The 22,160-nt window shown below is 46.4% G+C and overlaps 5 protein-coding genes across 5 annotated transcripts; 4 read left to right on the forward strand and 1 right to left on the reverse strand.

Annotated features, from left to right (window-relative positions):
- Positions 1-6,706: 6,706 nt before the first annotated feature.
- Positions 6,707-7,486, forward strand: HOO65_050569 (uncharacterized protein; the record flags this gene model as incomplete). Its single annotated transcript, XM_071000942.1, has 1 exon — positions 6,707-7,486. One exon carries the CDS (start codon positions 6,707-6,709, stop codon positions 7,484-7,486), a length of 780 nt encoding a protein of 259 aa, XP_070858628.1.
- Positions 7,487-7,833: 347 nt separating this feature from the next.
- On the forward strand, positions 7,834-8,250 carry HOO65_050570 (uncharacterized protein; the record flags this gene model as incomplete). The annotated part of the gene is made up of 1 exon (XM_071000943.1): positions 7,834-8,250. One exon carries the CDS (start codon positions 7,834-7,836, stop codon positions 8,248-8,250), a length of 417 nt encoding a protein of 138 aa, XP_070858629.1.
- A 3,105-nt stretch (positions 8,251-11,355) lies between these two features.
- Positions 11,356-11,946, forward strand: HOO65_050571 (uncharacterized protein; the record flags this gene model as incomplete). Its single annotated transcript, XM_071003539.1, has 2 exons — positions 11,356-11,523; positions 11,599-11,946. 2 exons carry the CDS (start codon positions 11,356-11,358, stop codon positions 11,944-11,946), a joined length of 516 nt encoding a protein of 171 aa, XP_070858630.1.
- A 2,243-nt stretch (positions 11,947-14,189) lies between these two features.
- Positions 14,190-14,751, reverse strand: HOO65_050572 (uncharacterized protein; the record flags this gene model as incomplete). The annotated part of the gene is made up of 4 exons (XM_071003543.1): positions 14,190-14,243; positions 14,325-14,339; positions 14,385-14,557; positions 14,646-14,751. 4 exons carry the CDS (start codon positions 14,749-14,751, stop codon positions 14,190-14,192), a joined length of 348 nt encoding a protein of 115 aa, XP_070858631.1.
- Positions 14,752-16,047: 1,296 nt separating this feature from the next.
- On the forward strand, positions 16,048-16,989 carry HOO65_050573 (AP-3 adaptor complex subunit mu; the record flags this gene model as incomplete). The annotated part of the gene is made up of 1 exon (XM_071000944.1): positions 16,048-16,989. One exon carries the CDS (start codon positions 16,048-16,050, stop codon positions 16,987-16,989), a length of 942 nt encoding a protein of 313 aa, XP_070858632.1.
- Positions 16,990-22,160: the final 5,171 nt, after the last annotated feature.

Genomic DNA, 22,160 nt, shown 5'->3' on the forward strand with positions numbered 1-22,160 from the left:
CATTGTGCTGCGTAAGCTTAAACAGCTTAGACTATTGGCCCTAACAGGTAACAGGGAGGCATGGCGTAGCCCTATTGGTTGCATTTAACACTACATAGCTTTGTGAAAAATACAGAAATATGTGGGGAACGAACGATATTGCCTGGCTTGTTGGCCTGTTCCTAGGTCCGCGGTAATGTACTGGGACGGAAGACGGTGAATGATTTTCATTCTTTGGTAATTGCTTCACTAATTGTGACTAAGCAGTCCTGGGTGGTGGTTACGTCTTTATAGACCATGGCTTTGGGGAGTTGCGGTGGTGGTTTTGGAAACTACCAAGAGGTTCTAGCCCGTAGCCATAGGGGAGGGCTTTCGGCAGTGGATGAGCTACAAAGAGATCTATCTACGCCGGAGTTTGAAAACTTTGGTTGAGCAAAATGAACGCAAAGTATGTTGTCCTTTTATTTATGCTTTTGTGGCATGGATTTTGCGTTTGCTGGCATTTTAAGGACTCTATTTACTAACAAGCCTAGATCATCAGCAAGACGCCGTTTTAAAAACTTCAGACTTTCCTGATACGCCACCACCGATGAGTAGCTTTCTTGATCGTCCATGATCATCTGGGAGATGAAGTTGGCTGAGATGCGGGAAATAATACGCTGGGTTAGATCGTAGTGGTACTTGGGGGATGGATTCTTAGGATTTCACCCATCATTGATAAGTGTTTGGCGAACACTGGAGAGAGAACACACTATCAGCAATATGGTAGATTTGCGATCCGTTTCCTAGGCCACCTTGGAAGAAGAGGAAGACTATACCTAATCCCAATAAGCGTTTCGCGACTCTAAGCGAAGCTCTAGTGGCCGGAGAAGATATTCCCGAAAAAGAAAGTGAAAAGAAGCTTGTGGTAATGACGGCTCTTTGGAAGAGTCGGAGTCAGAATCCAAGGCTGCTTGGGTTATTGAAGTTAGAGTAGAAAGCATGCCACCTCAGCGAGCCACTAGATCTGGGAGACTAGCTAAAAGGGCTAAAATCCAATAAGCAGATTAATGGCAAACTCAAATGAGCTAACAATTTGCAAATAACTTCTACTTTGGCCGAATTCTGTGCAAGTGAAATAGGGGGGTTTTGGTGGTGGAATTTCGTTTTGCTTGACGAAAGAGTGGTGCATGGTAAGCGCCTAGAACGAGCAAATGCTATAAGAATACCCCTTCGTTTACGTTTACATTCACTGCGCGCGGCTATCTAAATCAATTTGCGTCGCGACGGCTAGCGAGAGTGCTTTGGCGAGCTCGATCAAGGGCAACGATCTGGTAAGAGCTGGCTCAGATTACCGACACATAGTAATGTTAAAATCTATCAATCCATTATTTGCTTCTAGGCTTGCATTCAATCATAATCCTGCCATGTACAAAGAAAATGCGTCAAACTAACTAGACGGGAGTCATTGAACTTCCTTCGCTAGTCGAGTTTATGTCAACTAGCACCACAGGTCAACGCCTAGAACAATTGTTAGTCCAATCTAACAGGTGAGGACCAAAGGGACATATATGGCGTACTCCATTGCCCCATTTGCACCTAGGAGTTGTCCGAGTAGGTAGAAAAGAAGGCCCTGGTCTGGTAGTGTTCTTATGTGGCCACGTCGGCTACACTGATTAGTACCTTGAGAAGCCAATAGTAGAGAGTGTCTGTTATTTTCTGTCTCCTTCCTCTTAGCCCTGCGAGAGATGAAAACCTTTTCGATTGCCTTGTTGAGGCCAGACTGAAGGCTCTGTCGCAATGGATGCCTAGCCGAATGGCTTGTCGAGATTCTACTGCGAGCCTTGAGGGGAATTTCATCTTGCCCAGCCTTTATCATCTAAATAAAGTATCCAATATGACTACATGCCGTCGTGGGATCGATTAAGAGGGATGCTATGTATTGCGATGGAAAACATCGCGCCTAAGAATAATGCTGATGGGCTGTGGTTTTGTGCTACCAAAGGATTGAATTGTGTAGTTTACGCTAGACACTCGGGTGCTACGACAGTTTATGATAATATTAAACTAACTTCAATGCACTAAAACTTATTTGCAATGGGGAGTCTTTACTGCTTTGAAGAGCACAACCCGCTTAGCCTTTCTGCATCACATCGTTCATGGAGCCAAAAACAAAGCGCGTGTGCATTGACGCAGCGAAGAGACATGTCTATACAAACATGCGTCATTCCGTCTCTATGCATGGATTGCATGGCACAGATACTGTCGACAACAAGTAGTAATGCTGAAACTCCAAATAGCAACTGTGGCAATGGAAACTGAGGTGTTTTGGCGTGTTTCCATTTGTCCGCATAGTCACTTGATGAGGTGAAATAACTACTAGGACTCATTCGTCGCGGCTACTGTCCTAAATGACGAACTTTGATCTGATGTCTGGATAGCCTGCACCCCGCTAACAAATAGCAAGATGTACAAGGACTGCGCAGAAATAACGACGAAACGACTTCTAGCGTGTGACACACGCGCATCTGCAGATGATGAGATGGAGTAGGTACATGGATTCATCTCGACTTGGCCGCCCCTAGCAGCTCGCTCTCTTGGTCCAATCTAAGGAGGCAATGCTAAGCAAATACCAAAGGCTTACCCCAAACATACGTTATTCCATGTCCTCCCTCATCCCATCGTGGAGATCAAGTTTTCCTGAGGGCTTGATAGAGTGCTGCTGTCAACGGATATTTAATACCAGTTTTCCTCTCCGTCACAAGTATGACTGCGCTCAATCACCATTCTCCTGGGACAATCTTGCATTTCCTCCTTTTGTGTCTTGCTTTCCTGCGCTGGCCTGTGTCTAGTATCTTCACTTCAGAAATGGGCCCCTGTCACAAGATATCTCTCCTCCCCGTCTGGAACTTGGTGTCCCAAGAAGAAAACACTGTCCTTCCTCCGCTAGCTTTCTTGGCCTCTCCTTCTTTGGCCCGTGGAGGCTCCGACCCGGTGGTAGACCTTCTCCGTGGCCTCGTGTGTTTGTCAACGCCCATTCCAAAAATAGAAGGGCCAGCTTCAGCCCTTTGCGTATTTCACTCGGACTTTCTCCCGGGCTTCACCATTGGCGTGGCATATCCCGGCCATCCATATCAACTTCCCGCTCATCAGGCGTTTCTCACGACTTAAAGAAACTCTGATGCGGCGCCTGGCTGTCTCCCTGGCCTTGTATGTTTGTCAACGCCCATTCCAAAAGTGGAAGGGCCAGCTTCAGCCCTTCCTTTTGCGTATTCCACTCGGACTTCCTCCCGGGCTTCACCATTGGTGTGGCATATCCCGGCCATCCATATCAACTTCCCGCTCATCAGGCGTTTCTAACGACTTAAAGAAACTCTGATGCGGCGCCTGGCTGTCTCCCTGGCCTTGTGTGTTTGTCAACGCCTATTCCAAAGATAGAAGGGCGGGCCTCAGCCCTTCCTTTTGCGTATTCCACTCGCGCTTCCTCCTGGGCTTCACCATTGGCGTGGCATCTCTCGGCCACCCATATCAACTCCCCGCTCGTCAGGCGTTTCTAACGACTTAAGGAAACTCTGATGCGGCGCCTGGCCTTCTTCCTGGCCTCGTGTTTCTGCCAATGCCCATTCCAAAGATATAAGGGCGGGCCTCAGCCCTTCCCTTGCGTATTCCACTCGGACTTCCTCCCGTGCTTCACCATTGGCGTGGCATATCTCGGCCACCCATATCAACTTCCCGCTCGTCAGGCGTTTCTAACGACTTAAAGAAACTCTGATGCGGCGCCTGGCCTTCTCCCTGGTCCCGTATCTTTCTGCAAAAAGAAAGGTAAAGCGCACACAAGAGAAACAGACTTTCGAAAACCTAATCTCTTATCTGAAGCAGGAGCCCGATGGTGTTGTAACCAGAGAGAGTGTTGCCAAGACTCTAGAGGAACTATACTACTAGACACGAGGTAATAGAAACGGCTTTATCACTCTGCCTACTATGCCTGGTGTACCTAGTGCCGAGGCGCCAAAACTGATGCCCGATGGAATGACCATTTCGTCGAGAATGCTAAACGGAGCCATCGATTTTGCAGTAAAGAAGTATGGCAGTCTAGAAGAAGTTGACAATGAAACTGTTTCGTCTGTCATTACATCGCGAAGCGCGTTCGGTGATGGAGATCAACTCAGGGATGACATTTCATCTAGACGTAGCGTCTTTGCCAAACCAATCTCTGTAGGTAGAAGTGTTAGCCACAACGTACCAAGTCGTCGTGTTTGGAGTGAACAGGTTAGAATTCCCACCCCACAAGGGAATGATCACATGAATCACAGAAGAGTCTTTACAAACGCCGAACCAAACAAAGCAACATACTCTGGCGGATTTGAAGACGCCTAGATTAATGATAATTCTAAATGACATCGATTAACGTACGGGATAAGCATGCGCACCAAAAATCAAACAACTTTACTTTCTTCCACTTGAGCAGTCGTGCCATTCATCATGGTTGCAGGCCAATATCACCTTGCTAACTGGTATCGAGAAAGCAATCTCCCAGACGATTGGGCTATTGTGACGACCCATAATGGCTGGACTAATAGCAAGACAGGTCTTGACTGGCTAAGGCACTTTGACTGGCATACTAAGGACCAATCAACCAGTCACCATCGTCTTATAATCCTCGATGGGTGTGAAAGTCACCACTCAGTTGATTTTGAGAAATATTGTGAAGAAAACCACACCATTACACTTTATATGCTGCCTCATTCGTCTCGCTTACTTCAGCCTCTTGATGTTGGACGCTTTGGACCACTCAAAAGGCATAAGACTGAGAAATTAAGCACCTGACTAGGTGTTCGATAACCCAAGTTTCCAAGATTGAATTCTCCTCAGATTTTCACACCACCCATGAAGCCGCCTTGACAAGGAGTAATATAGACGCAGGTTTTTGAGGGGCTGGACTTGTTCCCATGAATGCAGAAAATGTGGCTTTTAGTAAGCAGTGTAGAGCAAGAAGGACCCAGCTACGGGATGCAGGCAAGGTGACTGTAAGTGAGGGAAGGAATAATATTGATCAGAAAGACGTTGATGTGTAGGTGATGTCCGAACTATCGAAAAGTGGTGGTCAAGGGAGGTCAGAGTCGACGAGGGAAAGCGGTCATAACTCAAGAACATTTCAGATTGTTTTCTAGATGTCTAGAGAAGAGAATAGCAATCAGTTTCAGTTGATAAGATTCTTTGATGCTTTTTTATAAAACATTCTATAATGTAGGTGGTAAAAGATTGGTCGCTCGCTTGTATTGGGCGCTCGCTTGTAACTCATGTTATATATTGCCTGCCCATCTGCATTATTGATATTGAAATGCCAATCTCAAGCGTTTTAAATAAACGTCATCTAGGATTCATCAAAACTACCAGTAGATATTAGTAGGGCACACTGGACGTCCTAGAATGGGAAGTAGAACGAATAAGTGATATTTTGTGATATTCTATATCTCTCTAATTATGGCTTGAAGAGCAGATCTCAACCGATTTATATCCAACCATCACTATCGTGTCTGGACCAAATACATGGCCTTTATGTCTGATGCTAACCCTAACGTTGAGCCGAACGTAATGAGGGTCAGAAATCCTAATAATTCTGACTTTAGGTTCCAACAACAACCCTTTCGTTAGGCGAACCAAAAAATCGACGACTAAAGCTCAACATTTTTATCTACAAACATTTTAACTAGAATAAATATTATTTAAAAATGGGTTCTTCTGCCCAGTATAGGATTGATTGACACCCCGAATTCTTCTCTCAAACTGTCAGTTGGGGCATCCTATACATGTGGGTAGCAGTAAAGAAATATTACCACTTCAATACCCAATTTCCCCGCCACTCTATTCCAATATCATTCCTGATAGCCTTTGACAGCATGACAGAACGCCTTTATTGCGGCCTCGTTGAAAATATACAGATGGCGACATAACCGCAACTAAGTGCTGAGCTAGAAAACTGTGAACTAGCGAGTGAAGGAAGTCTGTATGCATGGCGGTTATATGGCACTGTCCCAAGGTCATACGGTGGGCTTTCAAGCAACCAAGAAAAAATAGCCGTCCAAAGCGAGTAAACTGCCCTGAAAACATTCCCTCAAACGGGGAAGTCTTATATCGTGAGCAGCACGGGTTGCGCAGTCCAGTTGCTTTCGTGAGGACTAATAACCACTCAGAGTGAGCTAGCTGTATTAACGAGAAGATTAGGGTGGTCGCTAGTCTGTCTACCTTGCAATGAACTTGGCGCTAGTGCTAGGGCTCCTGGTGCCTGAGAAATGGGCACTTAATACTAGACTTGACATGAGTCTAAGTATAACTTTTCTTCTCCTGTGTAACCACGATATGCTAACAGGATGAAATTTCCGGTATTATTCTTCTCAGCTCTTCTCCGTCTCTCTTTGAGCTCTTAAACTATGAGATACTTATACTAGGATTTACAGTCACTTGCCTTGAACTTGTTGAAGCAGACTTCCAAACCAGCTGCGGATGAAGTTCGGGTAAATCGATAAGACGATATGCTAATCTAAATGAGGGGGAGTATGTATGAAAAGAGAAGTAACCAAACTTTTCATCAAATTAAGGACCAATTTTTACAGGTTACGAGTTTATATTAAATTACCTTCGCCGAACGATTTCTGTATCGTTCTCGCAAGCTAGAGTTAAGCTTGTAATATTTTGTGTGATTGTACAATAAATATTACTCGACGGGACCAGAACCGAAAAGAACACCATGTCAATTATACTTCATGGCAGTAACTGGAAAGAGTGGGAGACCAACTTCCTAGTCCAGCTTAAAAATGCTGGGCTGCACTATCTGCTCCAGAAAGACTCCATGGAGGGCGTGGAAGGGACAGATTCCTTTGACGCAAGTCAGAAACAAAATTACACTAAAGATCAAGAAGAAGCTAAGAGTCTGCTTTATCTCAGTCTGAATGAGTTTTTCCAGACTATTGTCGGAGATGAGGCCACTTTCTATGAGGCCTATCAAGTCCTGAAGGAGGCTTGTGCTCCTGATCCGCTCGAGGCGGCATATGAGGAGTACAAGAAGGCACTTCGATCGCCCCTAGCGAAGGAGGCTTGTGCTCCTGATCCACTCGAGGTGGAATATGAGAAGTACAAGAAGGTACTTCGATCGCCCCTAGCGAAGGACAAGACTATGCTGCAGAATTGGCTGTACTTCAAAGCAGTCCACAACCAATGCTTCATGCGAGGAGAAACGGAAAAGGATGAGGATTTGAAGAAGAAGCGTACTTTCTACCATTTCCTTTGGCAACTTCCGAGAGGATACAAGGAGCCGATCCTTGAGAGCGCCCGGGGAAACTACGACATCTCGAAGACGATTACACTCCTCGAAAAAGTTCGCAACGACATCTCGGGTAAAGAAAAGGACAGGAAGACCAGGGGAAACAGGCCAAAAGTCAAGTGTTCCAACTGCGAAAAGAAGGGCCATGTAGCTTCGGACTGCTGGTCTAAGAAGAAGACCAATCCCGACCAGAAGGCACAACTGTAGAAGCTGGAAATAAAAATCTCACTTTGTCCAAAGTGTTATATGTTGGATATCGTTGGATATAGCGATGCCGACTATGCGAATGCAAATGATCGGAAGTCTGTCAGCCAGAATTGAAATTGATGATCGGAGTACGAGATCCACGAGCACAATGGCCAGATCTACCCACTTCTCCGGAGCTCCGGGAAAGTGGGGGGGGGGGGGGATTTTTTGAGAAAACTCGCGAGGATTCCCCCCTCCGGCTTAGCAGTGTTGAAGAAATAGCCAACCTCCTCCTCTCGGAACGCGATGCGGGACGTGTTGGACAGCACTGGGCTTCACAATTCGTCCAGCGACAACCAGAGCTCAAGATGCGTTTTGATCGCGCATACAACTGGCGGAGAGCCTTGTGTGAAGACCCAATCATTATTGATGCGTGGTTTCAGCTTGTGGCGAACATGAAGGCCAAGTATAGCGTCCTTGATGCGGATTTCTATAACTTCGATGAGATTGGGTTCATGATGGGCATGATCTCGTCCGCAATGGTAGTCACCGGCACCAAGCGACGTGGGAAGGCAAAAGTAGCGAAACCTGACAATCGAGAATGGGTTACGGTAATCCAGGGAGTCAATGCCGAAGGTTGGGTGATCCCGCTGTTTATCGTGGTCACGGGGTCCGACCACCTCGGTAACTGGTACACAGAACGCAACATCCCGCTCTCCTGTCCTGGGTCATTAAACCTGATGGAGATGGATGGACGGATAATACAACTGACCTTGAATGGATAAAACATTTCGATCACACAAAAGGCAAGCATCGAATGTTAGTGCTGAACGGCCATGAGAGTTGCCAACCTGCTGAGTTTGAGCAATTCTGCAAGGAGAGGAAGATTATCACGCTTTGCGTTCCCTCGCACTCATCGCATTTTCTTCAGCCACTTGATGTTGGACTCTTTAGTTCTCTGAAGCGGGCGTGTGGCCGCAAGATTGAAGAGCACCACATTACCCATGTGACTAAGGTTGAGTTTTTTGCTGCCTTTAAAGATGTCTTTTCTTCTGTTTTTACAGAAAGCAATGTTAAAGGGGGATTTAGAGAGGCCGGTTTAGTACCTCATGACCCTCAGGCAGTCTTATTGAAGCTGGATGCCAAGTTACGGACTCCAACGCTGACCAGTCCTCTTCTAGAAGGGACCGATGCTTGGGTCTCTTTGACGCCACTCAACCCGGCAAAAGCCCTCTCACAGTCTGCCTATGTCAAGAATCGAATTTCTCGTCATCAGGCAAGCCCTCGGACCCCAATTCATGATGCTGTCAACCATGTTGCAGAGGAAGCAATGATGCAAGAGGTAGTGTTTTTGCGTGAGGAGAACAAGTCACTGCGAGCAGCAAATAAGACATTCGGAAAACATCAGAGAGCCACAAATACACATGTACGGCAAGGGGGAGCCCTTACTGTAGGGGATGCTCAGGTCATCCTAGCCCAAAACGATGTTGATCGGCAGGTGGCTCAAGAAATGCGACAGAATGGTAGTCGGTCGAAGCGGACTACGGCAGGCATTCGGCACTGTAGCAATTGTGGGAAGACAGGCCATAATGCAAAAACCTGTCTAGAAGATGTAGAATCATCTAGAAAATCTAACTGCAGTTATTTCAAATATATTTTTTAGTTATTATATCGCAATGGAATAATGAATGCGAGGGGCATTGGGAAGTGTTCCGCTCACTGGTAAATTATGGTAGTCTTTTTATGGGAAAACGGTTATCTCGCTTGGAAACTAAAAGCACGATAGCCTAGCAAACCGTTGTTAAGAGGTCATCTTACTGCTTGCCTCAGTAGTAAAGGAAAATCAATAAATAGCATCCTAGTTGGACGACAACTATACTTGGCCGGGGGCATTACAGTAAGATGCAAAGCTGCAAGGGCTGAGCCATAGGCCCTGAGACGCGACGGACATGCCCCTTGCCAAGCGTTCTTGATGCTGCATCTATCAAACTAAGCTACCGCCCAGCGTCAAGAGAACTGCAAATCCATGTGCCTTCTGCATAGACGCACGATAGCTTTGACAGTTTTAGTGTGACCGTGTTCTGAGCATACAGTCCGCTCACGGTTTGGGGTTGGAAATATTAAGAGCCTGGGTTTAGTACCGGCAAACCCATCATGTTTTAGCTCAAGCAATTCGAGAGTCTCATAGCGGATCCTAGGGGCCTTGTTTCTGGCGATTCTGTTTCTCAGTTCGATGTCTTCATTATGGTGCCGGTGTTAAGAGTCTAGTGCTGCGTTATCGCCGATCACCTGGTGCCAGGTGACAGATCTGTCAGCTTTGTGCCAAACGCTGGATGCCACATCTGACCTTCTTGATAAGCTAGACCTCACTCTCAACAGCATTGAAAGAGTCGAAAGGTTGCGGGTGATGGACTGGCCACCAATCCCTGACGCTTTTGATAGCCAAGGACCAAAAGTATGCGACTGCATTGGTCTGATGACTAGCAGGAATGCCAAGACCACGGGTCATTCAGTATCCTCACTTAAATGAGTAGCGACCGTACCGAAAAAGCGAGCTTACTACTTGTTAGCTTTTCATCACATCCTATATGGCTTGGCAGTTCTTTGATACTGCATGCAAAAGAGCAAAAATTAGCCCAAAGAGGCAGAAGATGTAGCTGTTTACCCCGGTGCGTTCTTGCGACTCGCAACGGAGGCATGTCCCAACAATGCTACTAATGGCTTCCAATCTTGAAAGCCGAGAGATTGGGGTTTGCAGTTGGGCCATCATCATCATGCCTTGACATCAACGTGGATTTCAGCTCTTGTTCTACGCTTGTCATTTTTGAGTTTCTGCCAGGGGTTTGTCCCACTTCCTAGACGAGTGTCCCCTCCATTTCATATGGGGTAATGCTGGTGTCTATAGGGCCTTGTATTACTTTTGCCAATTTTACGCGCACACCTTGGCTTGATTCTCTCGTTGTTTTGTTCAATACCAACTCACTTCGCCCAGAAAGTAAAGAGGATAGAATGTATGTACGCATGGGCGCATGCCTTGCCAAATACCTACAGCATACAGAGGCCTATCACCTAAAGCAAATAATAGGGATATTCCAGCCTCAAGCTTCTAGCCTCTAACAAGTCCGCCTGCTTATTCACTGCCCTCTTTGAGCCCAAGGTCAGGGGTGAGGGGAGACTTGCCTCTCCGCCCTGGTTATGGCAATAGCAGCGTACTAGTATTCCTTTCGTATGTTGACCACTCATGTTTGATCTTGCATCAAGTACCTAGAATATTAGTTTCTCTTTTCTGGTCTCTGATTGGCCAGTTTACGAAAAGTTTACGAAAAAGCTCACGCCATACCCTATTGTGCCTAGCTTGATATAAACCTTACAATGTCACTAGGCAGGCTATGTAGTTCCATTCATTCAATGTCATCAGCCCTTTCGACTGTTGTAAGACACCTACCATTCCATATCCAGTCAGGGTTTCTGTAGTTTAGAGAGCCATAGGGTGCATATCATGGGCCTAGATGACTTCAGGACTCTAAAACTTGTCAAGCTGTTCAGGACGAAGGCGAATTCTATCCCGATAACCCATATGTGACAGTGTACGTCTTGTTTGCTTCTGGAATCAAGAAACCTCTTTCACGTATTTCTCATTTTTCAATCGTGTATATTAAGCAGGGCAATCCGACCTCAGTTCCGTCTCATCTCCTGCCTCAATTCATCATCACTTATCACGCTTTCTATTCCTTGCATACACAAGTATCTTTTAACAACTTCAATCAACTATAACACACATACATACCGCTGTTTAAACTTTCTCGTATCTCTTTCTTCTTTCTTCTCCCTTTTCTCAAATATCTTTATCCCTCCCCATTCCTATTCATTCCCTCGTTTACATCCTCAAAATGATGCACTCTATTGAGTCCGCCTCCCCAAACTCTGCTTCTTCTGGAAGCTCTAATGGAAGTGGCCCCAGCGGCACCAATTCTTCTAGTGCCCATCTAGCCACCATGGACTCTCCTATTCCTCCAACAGCTTCCCATGGCCAGAACGAGAATATCGATATGTCCGACGTATGTTGATAACTGCTACTTTCTGTATCGTAATAGGATTGCCATTTGCTAACCACATCGCTCACACCTATTTAGAACATCAGCAACACTCCAGAGAGCGAAGTTGTTATGGTGACGGCGACTACTCAGCAGGCCGGGCTTGGGGTGCCTATGGTCGGCTTTGATCACCCCACTCTCCAGCCTATCCCTGACCTCCACTTTGATATGAATTCACTTGTACATCCCATGTCAATGGAGTTTGAGATGCCCTTGCTCATGTTGCAGGGCGAAGTAGTCGCTATCGTCGAGGCTTCCCAACTAGATCCTGAAACTTTCCTGGCAGTGCAGAATGAGGTGGTCGATGAGGAACCATTAGGCGCGGGGGAAGATTGGGTGTATTCTTCCCCCGGGCCAGATTCTCACGGCATGAGTTCCGCGCATTAAGATGGTGACCTCGATTCTAACAAGGGCTCGGATGATCATAACACTGTCTCAGCAGCCTCTTGGAGAGTAGACTGTTTTAAACATGGGCTTCGGCGTTTTTTGGTACTGGTACTGATTTGACTTGGGTTGTGCATTTAAATCTTATTCTAGTTATAGATCTGCTTCCAATATTTCCCTTTTTGATTGTGTTGGAGACTGCTTATAGGAGTTATGTGCACCTAGATTAATAGCTGTTTAGCAGTAAACAGATAAGAGGGCGTGCTGAAAACCCCTCGATGGTTTGAGAAGACGGCAGAATTGGCTCTATTGTTAACCATGCTATTTACCTATTCTAATACTATTACAGAGAAAAGGAAAAACGTAGCTGAAAGGGCTTTGGTAAGCTCATCAGACTCGGGAGACTCGGGACCTTATTGACCCTGGTCTGTCTTATCTGGAAGCTAGTGAAATAAATATTTCGCTGTGTATCTCATCTTCAGAACGTCAAGACTTTCAGCTTAAAACCCAAATATTAGTTAGTTTAGACCTTCCCAGAGCGCCACGTAGCCGAAATCTGAATGCTGAAAGGTCCTAGAGGCAATGGTATGGAGAACTATACGATGAAATAGCTGGTCAACTAGCACACTCTTTTGAATTTGAGCATCTTTGAGGCTGAGAAGTTTGGTAAATTCCAGAGTTTCGTCAAGTGCTTCTATGCGACTACTAACTCCCTATCTTATGTTCTAACATGGACCAACGAAAATTGTAGAGAGGGCTAAAGCAGAGCTCAACATGTTTATGGCCTCGTTGTACTAAGCTACCTAATGCAGAGCATGGGTGGTGCTAGTTTGTTGTCTCCTTTTGTCCGGCAACGCGTTGTCTTCATCTCGGCAAGATGTCATGAATTAGGTAGTGAGAGCGGTCTGAGATTGCGGTAGGATCAGTGATTATGAGGTTTCAAGAGATATACATCGGCAGCTTGTGTCAAAGCTTGGGCAAGTCATGCCGCTCCCGGGCCGGTATATATCGCGGCTTCTCTAGCTTCCTGGATGGATGACTAGCCGGTTCTGGTAGCTTTGGTGGCTCGCTAGTTAGAAGAGTAGCAACTGTTAACACGATCCAGGCATTGTTGCACATTTTTAACTGCTTACGTCATGCTCGCTTGCGCTGGAAACTGACTTAGCGGATTGTATGGATTGAAACGTCTGCAGCCATTTGGGTTGTTGTGTAGCAGACACATGTATGCTGCCAAGCGTACGTCTCCTGACAGGATACGTCGTTTGTGGCTGGCATTATCCGAAGTTAGACTAGTGCCATCCGGATGACGAACAAAAACTCCAGACGCTTGTGTAAGATCTGTAGAGAAAGTATGGGATTACCGCCCTGTTGATTTAGCGTAGAGATGAAGGTGTAGAAGCTGAAGGTAGGATTTTCCTGCCAAAACGGGGAGATCTAGAAAGGATACTAGCTTCATCTGGCAGTTTTTTTGGACATCGTTTGACCTTCACCAACTTTTCTTCTGGGTGAACTACAGCTCCGAAAGCATCGAGAAGCGAATTTGATAGACAGCCCCATGCAGCGAAATCTGGTCGCGGGCTGAGCCAGCATACATGGATATCCAATGCGTCAGAACAATCTACTGAATTCAGTTAAATCACTTTTGAAGTCACTCGTGATCCTGTACAACCGCACGTGGAACCGTGCTGGTATACAGATTGATCGAAGTGGTGAAGCTTGTTTTTCTATTCTTTTTCCAAAGTGTCAAGTTCTTCCATCATGCACACTTAAGCTGGAGTATTCAGGCTCGAGTTTACCCAGGGTTAATCCGACAAAAGGAAGATTCCCCACAATACCCATCCTCCATGTAGTCCATCCAACATTTCATCCAACACAATGTTTCACAAAGACCAATCGTCAGAGGCACGATTTATATTAATGGGGCTGTTGTGCGGGCTATAGATGTAAGTAGCTGGGAGCACGGAACGATTGTTCACATTAATAAGCCTTCTCTTCATGTAATAGTCAATTCAGATTCCAGAATCAACAGCACAATTAGGTAAAAATTGTGACATGTGCTATCTTAGGGTTAGACACTTCTCTTCAAACTAGTGCGTGACATTGTCGGCATTTTTCCTCCACATGCGTTGCATAATATATGGAGCCCGAGTAAAAGATCGAAATTTAGAGAGTAGCAGAGAGAGGCCACAGCTTCTTATTCATCAAGAGTTATTTTTAACTCCAAAGGACTGCAGAGTAAGCCACTGTTATAAGTTGACGTTGACAACTAGTTCTTGAACGTCCAATTCAAGGCCCCAAGCCTGAATATATCTTTGAGCATAGTTTATTTGATTTTATTTGTGTGATTCCGGTTTGCTATTCGTTTATGTAGCTATACGTACACTGCTCTCTGTTGGCTATCATGCCATTAGCCGGTAGAGCCCTAAGTATGCTAATCCTACTGAGATGCCAGTAATACCCATACGGCGGCTGCGCATGCCAAACATGGAGCCGCTGCGGATAACCTCAGCCTGGCGCTTCTCTAGCTGGCTCATGCCACTAAAGTAGTTAAAGCCCGATAGAGTCAAGAATGCACCGCTTCCTGGTGGATGGGGGAGCACGAGTAACGAACGTACTGTGTTAGAAAAAGGTTGGCCACAGCAGCTGTTTGGGGCATTTTCTCTGCTCTTGGCGGCGACTCTCGCCCTAGACAGCCAACTTACCAATGATCTTGCACGGCATGCAGTCTTCGTCAGCTTCGCTCTTAAGGACTTTGCTTAGTTTCTCTGGGCGCTCAAGCTCATAGAGAGGAGGTACCTTGCCACTCATTTTGGTAGATATTTAAGTGAAAGCAGGATAAAATGGAATCTCTAGCCGAGAGCGTGAAATTAAAAAAATTCAAAAAAAAAACTGGTTGAGAAGTCTCAAAGTCCTGCTTCTAGCACAAAGAGGAGCAAAATTATAGATTTTCCTCCCGAATTGTCGATATTGACACAAGGCTGAAAGCTTAACATTAGGCTATCCATTTTCATTGGCTGGAGGCTTCTTGAGCTACCCCACTAATGCAAGGCTGAACTAAGCACATTATAGTGACGTTTTATCACCATGATTAGGAGCTTTGCTAAGCTTGACTTACGAATGATATGTTTCTTTTGCTCGCGGCTGTGGGATTTGTCTTGAACGCTCTATTTTATACGCACTTAAAAAAATCCATTTGGCAGCTTCAGCCCAGTTACAGATCTAATGAACGGTATAATTGAGTCCGTGCATATTCTTGATGAGAGGAAGTGAGTCTCCCGCTAGCTAGGGCAAGCCTGTTTCTATGGTTTAGATTCTCTACTTCTATTATTCTCCTCGCTAACCTTTCCACAACTATCTCACAGTAATCCCATCCTGTCGCATATTTACAATGGCCGCCCGCCATCATCGGCCATCCTCCTCCCACCATATCTTGCACACTCGGTGCCACGACCAAACTTGATGTATCTACAGAGCACGAACCCGCCGACGCTATTATTCAGCTTGAAACATGACGATCTTTTACTATTTGCGACAGCCTCGGAAGAGATAGAGCCACTTGTAGTCTTGGAATTCCTACACCGCATAGTTGATGCCCTGGAAGAGTTCATTGGAGCGCCGGTCCTCCCCATGAAGCTAGAGCAAAACTACGAGATAATAGCTCAGCTTCTGAATGAGATGTGCGATGCCGGCACAATCAATACTACTGAACCCAATGCACTGCGTGACTTAGTCGAGGTTGAAGGCTGGGTGGACAAGCTCCTGGGCAGCATATCAATACCTACGTTAGTGCACCCCACCATGATCTTAGCCGCCTCACATGAAGCCTGTTTGTTCCTAACCTTGATATGAGCCATGCATTATAGTAACCCTTCATTTGCCTCGACATTTTCAAAGCCCGCGTTGCCAAGTTCTACCAATTCAAATATACCTGCCCTGCCTTGGCGTCGAGCCAATGTTCGTCATACTACAAATGAGATGTACTGTGATGTCGTGGAGTCTCTATCTGTGACATTTGCCCCCTCGGGCAGGCCGTTAGCTGCCTTTGCACACGGAACCATTGCTTTTACATCCAAGGTATCAGGCGTACCGGACGTCGTGTTAATGATGTCAACAGCCTCGGGGAAACACCACATTGAGAAGACCATGGAGCTGCCGGTATTCCATCCTTGTGTGCGTCTTCAGCGCTGGAAAGAACACCCAGGGGAGCTAAGTTTTGTGCCGCCTGACGGCCGCTTCATTTTAGCTAGTTATGAGGTTGATCTTTTGCCACATATCAACGATGGCAGCGGTAGCAGTGCAAGCCTTGCCGCCAGTGGCCTAAAGCTGCCTATTAGCGTTGAAATTAAAAAGGGCCTTGGCGCAACTGGCGCCGAATTTGAGGTGCGACTCCAAGTGAACAAGACATTTATTGCCAGCGCAATCAGCGGCTCTGCCCTGTCGCGAGCCGGCCCTCGTGGGGTTGGCGCTTCGGCCCCAATAACAATGGAGGACCTGTGTATCAAGATACCTTTCTCCGAAGAAGTCAAAAACCTTCCCGAAGTGCGGCCGAGCCGAGGAGATGCCATTTTCAACACTACGGACAAGATTCTCGAATGGAAAATTCCAACAAAGGAAATTCATGGTTCTGGAAACTTTAGCTTGCGGTGTACAGTACGAGGCCATTCCACTGGGAATGATGACGATGATGAGAACGATAGTGAGGGCGGCGTGCCTTCGAGCGGTTTGTACGACTTTGACGCACCTTACCAGCGAGGAATTGCAGCCAAAGCAGAGCATGCAGCAGGCCAGATAGAAAGCCAAGCAGGTGGCAACGGCGCCGAGACAGAAGAACGCAGTAATCTACTCAAGATGGCGCAGAACAAAATTCTTATGCCATCCTCAGTCATGGTTAGCTTCTCTATCAAAGGCTGGCTAGCAAGCGGGCTTAAGGTTGAGAGCATCAATTTAGACCCTCGAAAGTCCAAGGGCCTAGGAGAGGGTGTGAAGCCGTACAAAGGCGTAAAATACGTCACGGTCAGTCGGAATGGCGTGGAGCTTCGGTGCTAGTTAGCATAAGTTTGGCTAGCAGAGGAGGTTTGATGACACTTGTCTAGGCGGATCGATGCATATTCTTTTTACTGCATAATTACGATTGAATGCGAGCCTAGAAGGAAATAATAGATTTGTTGATTTTAAAATTACTGTGTACCAGTAATCTGAGCAGGGTCTTACTGAATCGTCGTCCCTGGCCGAGTTCGGCAGAGCGCTCTCGCTGGCAATTGCAAATCATGATGATTTGGATAGACGCGCACGGGGAATGTAAACCAAAGGCTATAGTCATGGGATTTGATCAGTCTGAGCAATTAGGTGAGGATTATTTAAATCGGTCGAGATCTGGATTTCAAGCAATAGTTTGGATGGACGATGAACAACAAAGAAATCACAGATCACTCTACATTCTACTTCAAGGAGATTCAGTAGGTGCTGGCGATTTTTACTGCAAGAGTGATAGTATTGAGAAGTCCCTATGCTAAAGGGGAAATGTAGCGCCTAGCCTAGCCGAAATATGAAGGGGGAGAAATACAAATGTCATGATAGTGCTTGGAAGAGTTCAAATAATATCGCCGCAGCCAAAGATGGGGCTTGAACCAAGACAAGACCACGCATGAGCACAGTTTAGAAATGCAAGACTAGATGCATTTCCTTGAGGAATAGAGAGCAAATTGAAGACAAGGGACAGGAGGATTTCTCGATGCCTCACAGGCTAGAGACTTCCAAGATGTCGCCTAAGCCAAACCTTGCGATAAATTGCAAAGCGTCACAACTAACGGGGGAAAAGAAACGGAAATGTCCTAACGAAAGACCCGGTGAGGGAAAAGGTGGTGCAGGTGGTCGAGAAACACCACGCTAGCGGTGAAGCCTATGAGAAAGTCTACATGAAGTACACTGGGACTCAGGAGACGCAACGAATGCTGCTGAGGCTACTGTTATTGCCCTTGGAATGGGCATTGACAGACACACGAGGCCAGGAAGAAGGCCAGGCGCCGCATCAGAGTTTCTTTAAGTCGTTAGAAACGCCTGACGAGCGGGAAGTTGATATGGGTGGCCGGGATATGCCACACCAATGGTGAAGCCCGGGAGAAAGTCCGAGTGGAATACGCAAAAGGAAGGGCTGAGGCCCGCCCTTCTATCTTTGGAATGGGCGTTGACAAACACACAAGGCCAGGAAGAAGGCCAGGCGCCGCATCAGAGTTTCCTTAAGTCGTGAGAAACGCCTGATGAGCGGGAAGTTGATATGGATGGCCGGGATATGCCACGCCAATGGTGAAGCCCAGGAGGAAGCCCGAGTGGAATACAGAAAGGAAGGGCTGAGGCCCGCCCATCTATTTTTGGAATGGGCGTTGACAAACACACAAGGCCAGGAAGAAGGCGAGGCTCCGCATCAGAGTTTCCTTAAGTCGTGAGAAACGCCTGATGAGCGGGAAGTTGATATGGATGGCCGGGATATGCCACGCCAATGGTGAAGCCCAGGAGGAAGCCCGAGTGGAATACAGAAAGGAAGGGCTGAGGCCCGCCCATCTATTTTTGGAATGGGCGTTGACAAACACACAAGGCCAGGGAGACAGCCAGGCGCCGCATCAGAGTTTCTTTAAGTCGCCAGAAACGCCTGACGAGCGGGAAGTTGATATGGGTGGCCGGGATATGCCACGCCAATGGTGAAGCCCAGGAGGAAGTCCGAGTGGAATACGCAAAAGGAAGGGCTGAAGCTGGCCCTTCTACTTTTGGAATGGGCGTTGACAAACACACAAGGCCAGGGAGACAGCCAGGCGCCGCATCAGAGTTTCCTTAAGTCGTTAGAAACGCCTGACGAGCGGGAAGTTGATATGCGTGGCCGGGATATGCCACGCCAATGGTGAAGCCCAGGAGGAAGCCCGAGTGGAATACGCAAAAGGAAGGGCTGAAGCTGGCCCTTCTACTTTTGGAATGGGCATTGACAGACACACGAGGCCAGGGAGAAGGCCTACCGCCGAGTCGGAGCCTCCGCGGGCTAAAGAAGGAGAGGCCAAGAAAGCGAGTGGAGGAAGGACAGTGTTTTCTTCTTGCAACGCCAAGTTCGGGCCGGGGAGGAGAGATACGTTGTGGCAGGGGGCCACTTCTGGAGTGAAGATACCAGGCACAGGTCAAGACAGGAAAGAAAGGAACAAGAGAAGGAAATCCAAGGCCACCCTAAAGAAACGGCGAGTGAGTGCGGCGATGCTTACGATGGACAACCGCGAATGAAGATGGTTAATATCTTCTTCTGGCCCAGTCCAAGCGGGGGAGAACTGATCTTAAATATTCGTTGACGGCAGCACTCCGTCAAGCTCTCAGGGCAACTTGATCTGGATGAAGAGATGAACGAAGACATATACAAACGTATTTTTGGGGCAAGCTTTGGTATTTGCATAGCATTGCCTCCGTAGATTGGACCAAGAGAGAGAGTTGCTAGGGGCGACCAAGTCGAGATGAATCCATGTATCTACTCCATCTCATCATCTGCATATGCGCGTGTATAACACTCTAGAAGTCGTTTCGCCGCTATTTCTACGCAGTCCTAGTACATCTTGTTATTTGCTAGCGGGCTGCTCAGGCTATTCAGACATCGCATCAAAATTCGTCATTTAGCACAGTCAGCCACGACGAATGAGTCCTAGGAGCCATTTCACCTTGTCAAGTGACTACGTGGACAAATGGAAACACGCCAAAACACCTCAGTTTTCATTGCCACAGTTGCCTTTTGAAGTTTCAGCATTGCTATTTGTTGTTGACAATCAATATCTGTGCCACGCAATCCAAGCAAATAGGCCCTTCAATCCATGCATAGAGACGGAATAACACATGTTTGTGTCGGCATGTCTCTCGCCGTGTGAATATACAGCGGCCTTTTTTTGGAACGCTAGACTAATCGTGCCCTTTAATCGTGCAGTAGAGGATATCCATTGCAAATGAGTTTTAGTGTGTCAAAGTTAGTTGAACATTGCTGTAAATATCTGTGTAACCTAAGCGTCGAGTGTAAGCGATTAAATCCTTTGGTAGCACAACACCACAGATCATCACCATTGTTCTTGTGCCCGATATTTTCCATGGAAATACACAACATTGCTCTTAATAGAACCGATGGCAACAAGTAGACATATTGGATACTTTATTTGAATAGTGACTAGGCAGGGTGAAGTTCCCTGAAAAGTTTGTAGTGGAATCTTGACAGCATAGCCATTAGGCTAGGCATCCATCGCAGCAGAGATTTTGGTCTGGTCTTGATAAGACTATTAGGCAGGTTTTCATGTTTCACAAGACGAGCAGGAACGAGATGAAAGAAGGCGGAAAATAGCGGACGTATCAAGTGACATGCTTTTACCGGGCCACCACTCACTACTCCCAAGTCACCAGCATGTAGGAAGTACACCATGCAGCTTCTAGCCTACGTAGTTATCTAGTGAGCTCCTTTCTCATGTGCGATAGATACACAAGGTGGCTTTTTTAATATACATTTCTTATTTTCTGATATGCACACTAGAGCCCTCAACCGGTGCTGTATAGCTCTCTTCTATTAGCTTCTGAAGGTACTAATCTGTGTAGCCGACGTGACCACATCAAAACACTTTCAGACTAGGAACTTATTTTCTCCTTAGTCGGACAATTCCTAGACGCAAATACGGCAATGAAGTACTCCGTGTCCTCATGTGCTAAATTGAACTAACAATAGTTCTAGGTGTTGAGCTTGGGTGCTAGTTAACAGAAACTTGGCTAGCAGAGAAAGCTTCATGACTCTTGTCCAGGGAGATTCATGCATTTTCTTTTTACATTGCAGGATTACAATTCAATGCGGTCCTAGATAGAAATAATAGATTCAATGATTTCAAAATTATTACATGTCGGTAACCTGAGCCAGCTCTTACTGGATCATTGCCCCTAATTGAATGCAGCAAAGCACTCTCACTGGGCATTGTCACACAGTATGATTAGAATAGCCGCGCGCAGGGTATGTAAACGAAGGGCAATCTGACCCCGACTCCTCCGAAAAGCTGACATTTACCACAAGAAGCTTGTTTTCACTCTCCATTTCGGAAACATTTTCTCTGGCCGCTAGTGCTTCACTTGGAGTCACAACACACTTATTAAGATTTAGTATGCCCTTCCTCTTCGTCGCGCTTTTCAGACGACTCAGTTCATCTTGCAGAACAGAAATCCGCATGGCATACGCCATCAACGTTTGCTACTACTCCCCAAACCCTTTTGCTATGATGTCATGCAGTCTCCACATCTTTCATGTTTTATCAAGCCCAAGATCGCAAATAAAGAGGCTAGGTTCTAGCATATTCATCCGACCTGAAACATGCAAGGGCCTTGTCACTGTGAGGACGTTTCAATGGCAACAGCAAATATTTTGTGATGAAGGGGAGAAGGAAAGAACTAAACTAAACCATGGTCTATTTTGGGACTGTCATTCGGCCTATCCTCTTGAATTCCTAGATACTGTAAAGGTTTGGCTTAAGGAATTGGCCAATTCCTGGTAAATCTCCCACTACAGAGTATATTCTTTTTATTCATCCCCACTTCACGAGCCTTGGCAGAGGCTCTGATGAAATTGGCCTTGTCCATTGGATCACAATCAGTTAGGGAAGCGAGCTTTCCCAGCTCTCAGAGATCTGCAGCTATGGGGCCGTTGAATACATCATTATCCAGTGGGTGGAGTCCATCAGGGCAATGTGCTGAAAGGTAGCAAGGACGTGCATGATAAGCATGTGTCGCACTCTTCCCTACCAAGAATTACTAGTCAAATACCTGTTGACCACGAGGCACAACCAGCTGGCATTCCTTGGGCTTCAAACTTCGTCGGGCGACAACCAAGCCTCAAGACATGCTTGTTTTTCAACAATATGACTACTAGAGAGCTCAGTTGGAAGATTTTGTCATTATTTGTAACTGGTTAAAGCTTGTGGAGAGTACAACTGCGAAGTATGGCATACTGTTAGATGGTTTCTACAACATTGGTAAGACTGGTTTTATGATGGGCTTACCTCAAGACGTAATGGTCGTCACGGAAATAGATAGGCGTGGAAAGCCAAAGTTAGTGCAGCCTAGAAATAGAGAATGCATTACAGTCATTCAAGCGATTAATGCAGATGCCTGAGTGATGCCATCATTCATCATCAGTGCAAGCCAATATCACCTCACTACCTAGTACTGAGAAAGCA

The sequence above is a fragment of the Ceratocystis lukuohia genome, assembly GCF_044167205.1.
Source record: "Ceratocystis lukuohia strain C4212 chromosome Unknown Supercontig5_pilon, whole genome shotgun sequence".
Classification (NCBI taxonomy): Eukaryota; Fungi; Ascomycota; class Sordariomycetes; order Microascales; family Ceratocystidaceae; genus Ceratocystis; species Ceratocystis lukuohia.